The 14094-nt window shown below is 30.9% G+C and overlaps 1 protein-coding gene across 1 annotated transcript in view; it reads left to right on the top strand.

Moving 5' to 3' along the window:
* Positions 1-372: 372 nt before the first annotated feature.
* Positions 373-14094, top strand: part of LOC129228296 (uncharacterized) — a 35762-nt gene continuing 22040 nt past the window's right edge. Inside the window, exons 1-3 of the mRNA XM_054862974.1 lie at positions 373-477; positions 4541-4724; positions 7211-7272. Coding sequence (XP_054718949.1) covers positions 411-477; positions 4541-4724; positions 7211-7272 — 313 coding nt within the window. The 5' untranslated portion in view covers positions 373-410. The remainder of the gene's footprint in view (positions 478-4540; positions 4725-7210; positions 7273-14094) is intronic.

The raw sequence follows: 14094 nt of genomic DNA, 5'->3' as shown, positions 1-14094 counted from the left end.
CCAAGAAAGCTTACTTGCACTTTATTTATAATTTAAAATCTATTTTAACGAGACAGCATTTATCTTGAGCTTAATAACTTCTAACTACCAGCTCTGCAACAAAAAATATATACTAATAACTTGAAAAAATTGGTCAATACCGCAGACCACACGTGCTCAAGGGGGTCACGACTGTATGCTCCAAGGTCAGGGTTAAGACCAAAAGGGGGGAAAAGGGTTAACGAAAACAAAACCACAGCTTCAGCCTGACAAAAATATAAAACTGATAATGATAACTTTTGTCAAATACTGCATCAATAACTGATCAGGTTTCTTCTTTAATGATTATTTAAAAAATTTTGTAATTTTTTTTTTAACGAATCGATAGTTAAAATGAAAGTGGCATCAACGCTCGTGAATTTGTTTTCACGATGGTTGATAGGGACGCGCGTGCGTTATGTGTACCTTTAATATTTTACGTTATATTTTCGTCTGTGGGTTAGTATTCTTTTTTATTTGTTGAGCATTTAATTATTTATAAACTTTCATCATAAACCATTTCTTCAAATTCTCCCGTTTCTTTTAAATGATTTTGTGCATCAGACCGCGCCCATCTCCCCGTAACGTAGCAACTAAATGCAGTTTAATTTGTGAAATCAATTTTATTCTGTCAAATATTATCACCATGTTCTCAAAATGTTAAATAATTTTGTGTTCCAATGTTATTTTAATAGAAATATTTTCATGTAAAAATTTGTTACACTATTTTTGCAGAGTTTAAATCGTTTCTGTTCACGTATCAATACTGGTCAAGGAATTAAGCCCCTAAAATCTTATCTTTGTTGTTGTTTTTGGAAGAAGGCAATACGATAGTAAAAACTGCATAATTCTGTAGAAATTTCTTAATATATCTTTTCTTGAGAAAAAAAATCTAAACACATTAAATAAAGGTGCTAACTCTCTCCTCCCTACCGTTTCAAAAAATTATGATGTTTTTAATTTTTCAAAGGAAAATGGAAATAAAACTTGATTGGTCCCTTGGACTGCTAAAATATATATTCTGCCTGTCAGATAGATGTTTTTATTGTCCCGGACCAGAGGACCACTTTTAATTTGGAAGCCTTGTGTGGTATGTTTCCGCTATAAATGCATCACTTAACTTTGGGATTTGTTTACTTTCCACCTTGACAAAAGTAAAATCATGTTCATAACACCACAAGTTTGTTTCTCTTATGATTTGACCTACATTTTAGTTTAACTTATAATGTTTATTCATGACGATACATTCATTTGATTGATTAACATTTATTGAAGCTGCGGCGCCAGCAGAATGCATACAATTGTGAGCTGCTTTGAATTATACTCCTCTGTTCATCACTTTTGCCACATGCTGGAAGCAAGGCAGTTTACTACATACACAGATCATAAGTCGTTGACCTTCGCTTTCCGCCGGAGGCATGATAACATCAAACATTATTGATAAGTGTTCACCAATGCAGATGACGCCAACTGGATTTTATTTTAAAGTTCACAGCATCTATTGTACATATTCCAGGTTCCTAAAACATTGCTGCAAACATGTCTCGCACAGCTACCATAAATGTTCCAACAACCGTTGACTTTCTGACAATTGCAGCAGAGCAAGCAGTAGATAAGGAAGTGGAATCATTTTTGTCTTTGGATAAGGGTACATCTTTGCAACTGAAGAAAATCACCCTCACAGAGGCAGATGCTGAATAAACTTGTGATGTGTCACCAGGCCATGCTTGACCCTTTGTGCCTATTGATCGTCAACTCTGCAGAGCGTTTAATCTTGTTTTATTTAGTTGGCAGATGGAATATTTTGCATTTTAATTGCATGATTTTGGTATTTGGTATTTATTTTCATTTATAACAAAACTTGGAGTCTTTATTATTTTAATGCTTTGTTTCTTTAAAATTTAATCAAAAGTACTAGTGTATAGTATCACCAAGGAAGTAGTTTTGCTGTAGCTTTGATCTAAAATGGTGGCAATGAATGGTATAAAAAATAATGGCTACAATTAAAAATGCTTCTGGACCTGAGTGACATATGGCGGTTGATGCTAAGTCATTTAGGGATCGACAAAAAGCATTGCTATTCAAACACCTTCTTACTAATTGCAACCCAATAAGTTACAATTCAACATTTTTTTTAGGGGTTGATGACCAAAAAAGTTCGGCAGCTCCTAGCCTAAACAGCAACTTAATTGTACCTATTACAAGAAAATAACTAAATTCAAATTTTCAAGTCTATGCAGAGCCTTTATAACGCACAATCTTTCTGGTCTGGACCCGAGCTTGAAAATTATATAAATTTCTTTTTCTCTTCGACCCCCCCCCTCTTTTTTTTTTTTTTGGTTTTACTATTTTTAAATCTATTGAATTTTTTTTATCAGGGGGCATCAAATTTTACCTGGATCTGGGCATTTTTTTGGCTTGATCGAATCCTGACTCAATGTCTCAATTTGATTGTTATTATTTGAACAAAACTTATTACTGGTGATGGCAAAATTATTTTGACTTTGGAGGACATTTAATTATAGTCGAATATCGGAGCATATCCATAGGGGCATATCTCCTCCGACTTTTGAAATTATAGAGTCACCTGGGGTAAAAGGGGTATAAAAAACAGCATTTTTAATTTCAGTGACCCATAGCAGAAATATCATGAAATATAATTGTGTTTTTGTTGAATATTCTATACATTGTGTATCTTAGGTCTAATTTGGGCATAGTTTGTGTTAACTTTTTGCTTTAAATTTAGTGTAAAGGGGTATACCTATTTTACCCCTGTGTATACCCATTTTACCCCGTGCTTCGGGGTAAAATGGGTATACACCGGGGTAAAATGGGTACATGCTGTTTAAAGTTGAACTGCACTGTAACTAATGGAGAGAATTTTTTTAAATTGAGTATAATTGCATTGGAGGATAAAAACTTTAATCCAAAACCACCACAAAAAATTGTTTACAGAACCAAATTTATGAACAAAAGGCGCATTGGCAAAGACTTGCGGTTTGGCTGAGGTAGTATTTTTACAACTTTGTGATGCCTGCACAACATCAGTGTCATCTTTCTTGGGGAGCACATAGGATAATTTGGCAGATGATTTTGTAGCAAACTTCTTAGTATATTCACCTTCAGCTGAGATTTCAGTGGTTAAACCTATGAATTCCACAAATTTAACAACGTCCCTGTCGCAAATTGCTGGAATTAACAAGTAGAAGAACAACTAGTTTTCACTTCTACTTCATTAGTTATTTTATCAATTATTGTTAATGTTTTTTTTTAATTTATTTATTTTATGTGTATTTATTTATATTTTTTCTGCTTTTGTTTGTCTCTTGCCTGTTTGTGTACAATCTTGCAGCCACCTGTTCTGTAATTACACCTCCCACCTTTGTTTAGACTCTTACTTTTTTTGTTTTGTAAATTTTTCGTTTCCTTACCAGTGCTAAAAAATGGCTGTGAACCAAGAGGTATAATAGGAGGATTTAGTTATTCAGTACAACTTTGCTATGAGGCATAAGGATTCTGTTGTGATTGTATGTGAGGTTGTACTTAGACTATGTGGGAATGGGGTTGGTGGTTTTAAAAGGAAATTAAAAAGACGGCATATTAGCTATCAATACTTACTATGTTTTATAATGTGTAGCAATGATCCTTATACATAATAAACTTACAGTAAATTACTAACCTACAGTAATCATGAACTATATCGATAATAATAAAAAAATATAATACCTTTAAGTACTAATTGGCATAAGTTATAGTAATTAAAATGCAACAAATAAATGAAGAGTAATTATTTATAAAACTTTTTAAAAACATACTTTTAGTTTAAAAGATGAATAATATCTAACATTTGTCTTGCAAAGATAATTAAGTTTTTTAATCTTCATGCATTCAATGTCTTTAACTCGAAAATGTTGGCTATACCCATTTTACCCCGTGCAACTAAAAGTACTACAAAATTTTTGTAAATATTAAAATTTACTTATTTTTTGAGTTTTCTGTTAGAAAAATTCTTTTTCTATCAAATCCAAATAAAAAACTTCCAAAACTCTTCCTGTAAATTTTTCTAGAAAGAAGTTTATCACTCACTATAAATGCATTGCTTTGTGTTCTGAAAAATAAAATTGTTGCTAAGCCTGATAAATGAGTTGCTAGATTTTTTCCTCAAGTCAAAATGTTGCTTGATATGTAAACATTTTCATCATATTTTTTTATTTTCAAAAAATGTTGTCCAGTAGAATAAAATCAAGAAAAATGCAACTATACCCATTTTACCCCGGCTACCCATTTTACCCCGGGTTCCCCTATTTAAAAAATATGTATATATTGAGTCAAGTATAGAAATTTTAAAACTAACCATATCCCCCTCCAAAATTTTTGTTTGGTTATGGCACTGGTTAGATAAGTATCAAAGGTCCTCAATGATAAAGTTTTGAACTGGTCTTTGCATCTGTTGGGGGGGGGGGGGCTGGTTGTGCATGCCCTGCAATGTATTATCTGCTTCACCTTTCACTTTATATTTTAGTTTGTGCCTGGTATGGCGAAGAGGCATGTTTATTACCTCAGACACTACATGGTAAATGGTTTTCAAGAGAGGATGGTTTAAACAACTTCATAACAGTTGATTCAAAAACAATTCAAGGGCGTGGCAGATGTGTTGAAATTTTAAACACCAATAACGACAATTTCACAGTTCTTTTAAGAAATGAGTAAGTATTGCATATTCATGCAAAAATGTTATTTAATATTAAATAAATTTTTATTTAATTTCATTAAAATTTTTTGTAAAATGTTGTTTATATAATATACCTAGAAACTAACAAAAATATTTTAGGATTCAATAATGTTTGATGTTTAGCCTTACTAATACTATAAATATGAAAGTAATTTTGTTTGTATATTTGTTCGTTTGTAATTATTTCACTCCTTAACTACTCATCTGATCATCATGAAATTTTGTAAAAACATGGTTAGGGGTTCAGAATAGAGCATAGGCTACCTTTCCTCCAAAAAAAGAATATTCCAAGATTTTAATTCCATTTTCACTGTAAATCATTGATTTGCGATTATCTCATTGAAAAAAAAAATCATTCTTCTGCCTTTATACAGGAGTTTAGTAAGACCTCATTCGAAATATGCTGTTCAGTTTTGGTCCCCTTAGCTCAGGAAAGATATTTCAGTATTGGAAAGAGTTCAAAGGAGGGCTACTAGTCTAGTAAAGGGACGTTCAGATTTAGATTATGATGACAGTCTTAAAAGGCAATGTATAGCCTGGAGCAGAGGAGAGTCAGAGGAGACATGATTCAATTGTTTAGATTTATCAAAATGAAAGACGTTACTGGGTTAATTTTTGCACGGAAAGCAAGACGAGGGGTCATTGTTTTAAGGTTATGCTATTCATATCTCAGGCTAACCTGGAAATTAGGAAAAGTTACTACTTTAAGTAAAGTCTTGGGCACTTGGAATTGCTTATCGGAAGAGGTGGTAATGAGCAAGAGGTTGGGTAGCTTTAAGAGGGCTATTGACCTTCATTGGGGACTAATAAATTGACTATGACCAGCCTAGCTAGGCCCAGAGCCTGTTGCTGGTCATCACATTTGTATTTATATTTGTTGATTTTTGCAGTATGTTCAAGCCCCCAAAAAGCTGCCGTATATGAACTCGACTCAAAGTTTGAGGATAACTGGAACACTCCCTGATTCTTCATTTTTACTTGATTTCATATTCTAAAACAAGGCTTATCTTCATTTTTGAAGTGTCGTCCATGGCTTCTGTTCACGGAATTGAAATTAAATCAAGTTAAATTTCTGATTTGTAGCAGACAATTTAAAGATGTGAAGAAAAGTATTAAAAAAACACGCATGAGGAATTTTTTCTATAAAAAGTGTCCTCTTTCTTAAGAAAATGTCGTCTGTTTCATAATCATAGTTATTTGTAGAAAAATGTGTGAAAATTTTGTTTTAAATATCAACTGTGCTTTCTGCCAGTTTCAATAGCTTTTGTGGAACACAATAGATGAGCAAAATTCTGTTAAGTTTACATATGTTAGTTTTAGTCTAAGCATTTAGATATTTTTCTGAAATTTTCAAACCATAATTCATGAATACTATGTGAATTCATCTAACTAACAATCATTATTTTAAGGGTCATGTTGACGTGAAAATGTCACGCTTGATGCTGGTTAATATTTAAAGATGACTTAAATCTTGAGATTTAAAAACCCCCTTAAAAATGTCTAATTTAGGGTCAGAAAATTGCTTTTTTCTACGCATCAATGTGAAATTTTATAATTTTTTTTTTTGTCCGATTGCTGTTCATGCATTACATGACACAATTTTTATTTTTGAGGTCGTGCAATGTGAGGATTGCTAGAGAGTAGGACTGTGCAACAACAGGCAATGCTGCTAGTAATATTATAAAAAATAATAGGGGAAAAGAAAGATATTGTAACTTTTTCACTCCAATTCATGCATTTTTTGTATAAGCAAGATTCAATGTCATGTTTATTTTAAAGTCACACACACTAAAAGTTATAGTGAACGTTAAGTGTCAAAGTTATAACGTTTAGTGTCAGGTTATAATGTTTAGTGTCAAAAATTGCTTTTAGTTAATATTCTTTATTTGGCAACATTTATTTGATGTTATGATTGTTTGTTGATTATTACAGTAAAACCTGTCTACAACGATACTGCTGGGACCTAAAAAAATTATCGTAATAGACAGGTTATCGTTATAGACAGTTTGATTATTCATGCTGACATTTTGCTGAGGCCAAAAAAAATGTTATCGACAGGTTATCCTTATGGACAGTATCGTTATACACAGGTTTCACTGTATGTTGTTATGAATTAACAAAATTATTTTTTACTATGACATGAACAAAATATTTAAATTTTCTTCTGTCAATACATCTGTAGTTCTTTTAACTTGCACCATCCTTCACATTGCTTTTAATAGGACTATCAATATTAAGGAATTAAACATTAAACAAATTCAGTGAATTTGCATTTGTAATTTAGAATTTGACCTGTTGAAAAGAAAGTATTTCCTTTAAAATAGTGATATTTTCACCTGTAATATTTTAAATTCTGAACTGAAACTTGAAATTGATGAATTTGTTTTATAGATTAATTTAGCTTTTAAATTTTTCTATTGTTTCTCTTAATTTCTTTTTATGTTTGTAAAATCATTTTAGTGATTGCTACCATTGTATTCGGATATTGGTTCGAACTCTGAATGTACTGGAAAAAATTGAAAGTACGTATTTTCATTCATTTTTGTTATTTTGAAGCTTTGGTTTTAAAATGATCCATTGCATTTATTTTTTGTATCCTCTTTTGTAACTTTTTAACTCAATTTTTTTGTCAATCTTTTTGAAACTGTATTTTCTTTAAAGCATTAGATTAAGAACAATTTTTCTAAGAAGTTTTTTATTTGTAAGTGTACATTAGGGTGGGCCGAAAAAAACTTTTTTTGGAAATCTGTTTTTGGATAGTGCGTAAAAGTTGCTATATGGGCCCGTTATTACCCATAAAAAATTTTGCTAAATTTGTTTAATATTTAGCCGGCGCTATTTGACCTTGAAAAACTGAAAAAAAGGGCAAAAATGCACTTTTTTTTCAAAAAAAAAAAAAGAAAAAAGAAAATGGGGGGGGGGGGAAGTTAAAAATAAAAGTTTGAAGCTAGTTTCAGTAGACATTTGAAGTATCTGTCAGTGAATTAGTTGAAATCTTCAAAGACTTTTATACATTTCGTAGAATATTTAGCTACGCTCCTTTAAGACTGACACATGGAAAAAATGAAAAAAAAAAAAAAATTAAGTAGTTTCAAAATAAGTAAATACTGAAATGTTACTCAATACGTTACTTAGAAAAAACAGTGAAAATTCAATCAATTTTATGCGACATTTGTACGCCAATTTAAAAAAATGCACACACTCAAATAAAAAATAGTTACATAAGATGCTAATTTTTTAATCTTTGGTTCCAATTGTTTCTCCTGGATAATAAACGGCGCTCAACTGCTTCTATTATTCCTAAGATTATGTTATAACTATTTTATATATGTTTGACAAATAGAGCCCTTGAGTATTAAAAAAAATGTGAATTCTCTGAAGTCTTTTAAACGGGAGCCGGACATTTCGAATGTCATTGCATTATTATCTTTGTTTTGTATACAACACGACTGTTATGTAGAAACGCACGAAAAAAAAAAGTAACGCGAGCAAGCACAAGTAGTCTTCTATTTGAACCTGGAAGAGATTTGTTTCCTCCCGATGCTTTATTTCTTCCAACATATGAGGACATTATCAGATGTTATCAAATCACTAAGATGCAAATAAAGGGAGAAGGAAGTAAGCAACCATCTTCAGCAAGTGTTGTCGCTGTAGTTGCAAAAAAAGTTATTGATATTTGGGGACGTGCTTCCCTTCCCCTTGTTTCGATAAGAAGAGTGATTGCCATGGATTTTATCTTATTATTCTAAATATAATAGCGCAACAAAAAATGCTAAAAATATAAAGACGCAACTTTTACAATCACAGCTAGGCAAATTTAAAGCAGAGGCTACGACTTTGTTTGACGTTTGTGCCTGCAAATGCACAGATTTATATTCGTGTAATTGCAGAAAAATAGCAAAAGTCCCTGATAGAGAAAAACAATTTCTAATTGATCAAAGGACAGTAAGAAAAATGGCTATTGGAAAAGTGGATAAGGTAACAAATAATACATATTTCGTTCATCCTGAACAGCTACTGTTAACAATGTTGTTTGATTCAAGAAAATACATTCGGGAAACTGTGAAACGTTGTGTGAAACTAATAACCGAAGCTGCAATATAAGTTCTTGGTGAAACTGCACAAGATGGATACATTCGTGCCAAACTTCAAGCTAGGAAAGAACTTTCATCATTTGATAACAAGGGACAATATTATTTCAAAAAATAATATTCATTATGCATGAGGTATTACAAATCAAATTTGAAGAATTCTTTTTCAAAATGTTATTATCTTTATATGTAATTCTAGAAAATGTATGATATTATTGCGTGATAATAATTACTATGATTAATAGTGCTATTTAATTAATTAGTCTATGATTTAATTTTGAAAAATAATTTTCACAATGGTTTTTAAAAAAATTCAATATCTTTTCAATTTTCTCCAATTTTTTGATGTCCGAAAGGAGCGGTTAAATGCTTATTAAAATCAATGAAACATTTTATGGGCTCGAACTGGCTCATTATATAACATTTTCGGTGCATTCCAGCAAAATATTGGGAATTTAGTTTTTTTAAAAAAAATTTCGACAAAAATTCATTTTTCCTCATTTTTTTTCGGTTTTTTAGTGTCAAATAGCGCCGGCTAGATATTTTTTTAACATCCAAGAAATTTTTTTGTGAGTGCTAACTAGCTCATCACGCAACTTTTGCGCGCTATCCAAAAATTGATTTCGAAAAAAAAAATTTTTCGGCTTATTTCGGGCCCACCCTAGTGTACATACTGTACACTTCCAATTATTTTCAAAATTGGGTGGCACAGGTACCGCAGGTAACAAAAAATTGCACAAAACCAAAAAAAGATTTAAAATGAGGAGTAAAGCAAACAAAAATTGTCTTTTGCTTAAAAATGATAATAGTGTACATAAAACATTGTCCTTTAGATTAATTAAATCAATTTTCAAAATCATTACATCGAATGAACATTTGCCACAATGACATTTTTTCTAGTGAGTACATTAGCATTTGTGCTGAATTAGGAACCCAGGCCGAGAGACAACTAATGCTGCTCCCTAATTAATTTAACAATGAGCTTTGACAAAAACAAACCGAACGGGAAAGCCTGACTGGGGCAATTTTCATTGAATACATTTCAAGGTTGGCAAGATTTTCCCCACTCCCGGTAAATACCATGGTAAAATCCAATAATTACCCTGGGAAATACTATGTTTTTCCCACATGGGAAAAGCTTTTGTAATATGATTTTTAAAAACATAAACACAAATTCAAAACAATCTTTAAAATTATCAAAATTGAGTTCTAAGTAAATAAAAGATTGAAAAAAAAGAGGAAAATGTACAATGAAGTGGATTTATTTATCAACATTTGCACAATACACAGATTACAAATCATAATCCTATTCATATTCTTCGTCTTCTACTTCCACATTGGGTTTTAGCATCGTGTAACAAAATACTAGTTTAGAGGCTTTTTAAAACCCAGTCAATTTCTAATGTTTTGGATGAATGCAAAATTAGAACAAATACATTCGAGAAATGCTGATGATACAGGACAGACATCCCTTAAGATGTTCCATTAATTGCAAAAATTGTACTTAAAATCTTCCACCATATGCTGGTGAAATAGTGTTTGTAATGCCTTCAGAGGAAAATGTCTTCGACCGATTTTTCAAACATTCCATTTGAGTGGAGAAGAATTTGGCAGCAATTGTTACTGATGAGATGCAAAAGAACATATTTTGTAAATATCACACCAAACCAAAATTCAAGACTGTTTTATAGGTCTACTTAAAAATGTAATAAACATTTTATTTCAATTAAACACAAATTGTTTATTGCTTCTCTTAATGACCCTGGTATTTTCAAGTTTGATAATTTTATTTTATTCTGTTCTAAAATATTTATTTAGGAAATTAATTATTGTTAAAAACTTTTGTGGGCAAATTTTATGTTTTATGCAATAATTCTTATTATTATTTTTTTGTATTCCTTTCCTACAAAATAATTTCAAACCCAAAGGGAATTTTTGTAATAACTATTTATTTCTAACTTCCATTTTACACATTAGAGTTAGAAAGCCAACATATTTCTTACATATTGTTATTTGGAAGTTTTTCCCGGTTTTTACCACTTTTTCCGGTATTTACTACTTTTTCCCGACGGGATGAGAAAAACTAGATGGGAAAAAACCAACCCTGATATATTTACGTGAAATAACAAAAACTTATTTGGCACCATATCAAGCAAAGCAATATTCACAGTGAGGTGACAACGCATTACATCCTCTCGTTATCAAGTCCTAGCAATCCAACATAAACGACGATGCATGCATAGTAGGCAGGAAATGAAAAGAGTTAATTTGCACCATTACACTGGATTAAGTTTCGTGCACGATGAAAACTAAAAGTCAGTATCAGGGGCAAGGTTCGCCGATATAGGATGGGTTGGGGTAGTTTCTGTATAAAAATGACTAGTTTGAGCTTTCTAGTCCAACTGTAATAAATTTACTTTTCTTTTTTATTTACTTTTCTTGTTTCAGCTTAATGTTGGGACTTCCTAGAATAGTTTTCTACATATTTCATGATGGTAGACCCATTTGCATATAAATGGCTAAAATAAGTTTACTATACCCAAATTACCCTGTGGATGGGAGAATTCGTGTATAGTAATGGTTAAAGAGCAAAGTGTGGTTTTAACCACAATCTTATTCAATGTTTTCAAACTTAAATTGAATGTAGGTACAATAAAATGATTGGATAGTATAAATACTAATTTTTATAAGCATTAAGGTAGATTTTAGACTGAAAATGCTGCAAAAATAGCAGAACTGTGACAAGCTATTAATGGACAAGGAGTAGTTTTTTGTTACAGAGCATTCCACGCAAATTTAAACAACCTTCCAACTTATTTTTAGCATATATTACCTTGGGTAGTGAGGATGCACATAAATGCCTATGTTTGTAGTCCAATAAAATTATTATTTGTCCTTTTGATAAGTAAAATGTAATGTATACCCAAATTACACCAAGATTTTAAATCATTAATTACATGAAAACCAATTATGTTAAATGTTTCAGTTCAATGACAAATTAAAGTAAATGTGTAATGTCTACACATTTAAATTTGGAAATCATAGGGCTGTAGGTTAATTAACAGCACTATTTGGAAATAGCTGGTTTGTCTTGTAGTGCTCCAGAAAGCTGAACGTATTTTTATTAATTTCAATTATAGTTTTGGTAAATGTTTTTCAGCATATAATCATAAGTAAAAAAAGTTTATAACTGAATTTTTATAGACATATAAATGATTAGTTTTCAAAGTATTTAATAAGATATAAATAATACCAAAATTACCCCGTATACCCAAATTACCCAAACCCACCCTATATCGGTTGATATATATCATGATATATATCTAGTATTTATTCTGAAAATATAATATTTTGATATTTTTGATACTTTTTTTTCTAACTACGATATTTTCAGTCTGATAGGAATATGTATTAATCATATTAATATTATCGTTAGTTATTAAAAATAATGGAATATTTTCAACAGGGTACGACGATATATATCAGTCAATATATATCATGGTATATAATGCACTATATATCAGACATTTATTTTGAAAATATCATGCTATTTTGATATTTTCGATATTTATTTTTTTAACTACGGCATTTTCAATATAAAAATTATATCAATCATAGTAATATTGTTCATTTATTATTAAAAATAACCAAAAAGTTATGTCTATATTTTTATGATGTATTAATACATCCCTAATATAACAAAGTAATATAATATTACTTTTTTTTTAAAATTTATATTCATAAAATTATTAATAATGAAACAATTTTAATTCATATTAAAAGAGCCTAATTAAATATTAAACATAGGTCTGAAAAAAAAATGTTTTATGACTGTCTCGACTAAAGCATATTTTTTATTTCTGAATCATGTATAACTGTAAAACCAGCTAACAGAAGAACAATGAACAAAACAGCTAATGCTAAATTAACTCCATTAAAATTGATAAAAATGGTAAATGAAAATATTAAATGTAAATAATGAAAAAAACCTTAATTTTAAGTCTAAATATTGTAATGACAATATAACAAAAGAAAGGATGATTTAAGGATGCATTTACTGTCTTGAAGACTTCAGTTTGTACTGATTGAAAATATCGGATATTTATCAAAATATCCGATGTATATCAAAATATGGGATATTTTCGAAAATATCAGAACATTTTCCAATCCTGCTTTTCAAGACGAGCGTCTGCAGCTTTGATCCATACTCCTTAACTGTGAAGGAGGAATGAATGTTTGATGAATGTCCTGAAGTGTTTGCCAATTCAGGACATTATTTCAGTTTGCATTGTGCAATAACTGAGGAGAAATTAACATTGATTTGTCACATAAAAAGAAGGAAGGGGCTTTATGTTTAGCACATTCAATTGCCATTTAAAATTTAGGTGCATAACTAGATGTCTTAGAAATCTTGCACTGGAAATTTCAACCTTGGAGTACTAACCATTTTTAAGTTGTGTGAGATAAATACAGTGAAACCTCAATAAGTAGTCGACTGGTTAAGTGGTCACTCCGTTTAAGTGGTCGTTTTTCATTGGTCCCGAAAAGATCTTATTCACAGTAATGTAAAATGATCCTTCTTTACTGGTCACCAAATTTAATTTTACCCAGTTAACTAGTCACTCAAAAGTTGTTTTCTAAAATTCCTTTTCCTTATCGGATCTTATAAAATAGTGTCGGACTTAGTTGAAAGGCTGTTCGATAGTCTTTTCTCCTTGAAATCTCGATCCTCGGTTCTGGTCGTTCAAAGCATACTTCTTGCTGTGACTCTGCCAAGTGCCAAGAGTAGGAATCAAACTGCTTTCAGCAAGACATACAAAATCTAATACCTGGAGAAAGTTAGTCAGTATTTAACATCCGTTCAAGGAACTACAAACACAGAATTTAAAGCTTGATGTATGTTAGAAGAGATCATTCTTTTCCGTAAGCAAAACTTCATGAGTCAACATTGAAAGATTGTATTAATGTACTGTAACTAAATAAGTTGTTGTTATTTAGTAATGTATAAGTCAGAGAAAATGAAACAAAGTAACTATCATTAGTATTTTCCCCCCTTTTTAATATTTCCACTAATTTATAGACCTTGATTACATAAGCTATTGTTTTTCTCACAGAATTCATCTGCTATTTATGAATATTTGTAAGGCTTTTTTTTTCTTCCTTAATTTCCCACTCCACATAAGTAGTCACTCCGCATAAGTGGTCAAAAATTTTTGGTCCCTTGAGTGACGACTTAACGAGGTTTTACTGTAG

The sequence above is a fragment of the Uloborus diversus genome, chromosome 8, assembly GCF_026930045.1.
Source record: "Uloborus diversus isolate 005 chromosome 8, Udiv.v.3.1, whole genome shotgun sequence".
Classification (NCBI taxonomy): domain Eukaryota; kingdom Metazoa; phylum Arthropoda; class Arachnida; order Araneae; family Uloboridae; genus Uloborus; species Uloborus diversus.
Note: the sequence above shows the minus strand (reverse complement) of the source record. Positions and strands in the feature narration are given on the sequence as shown.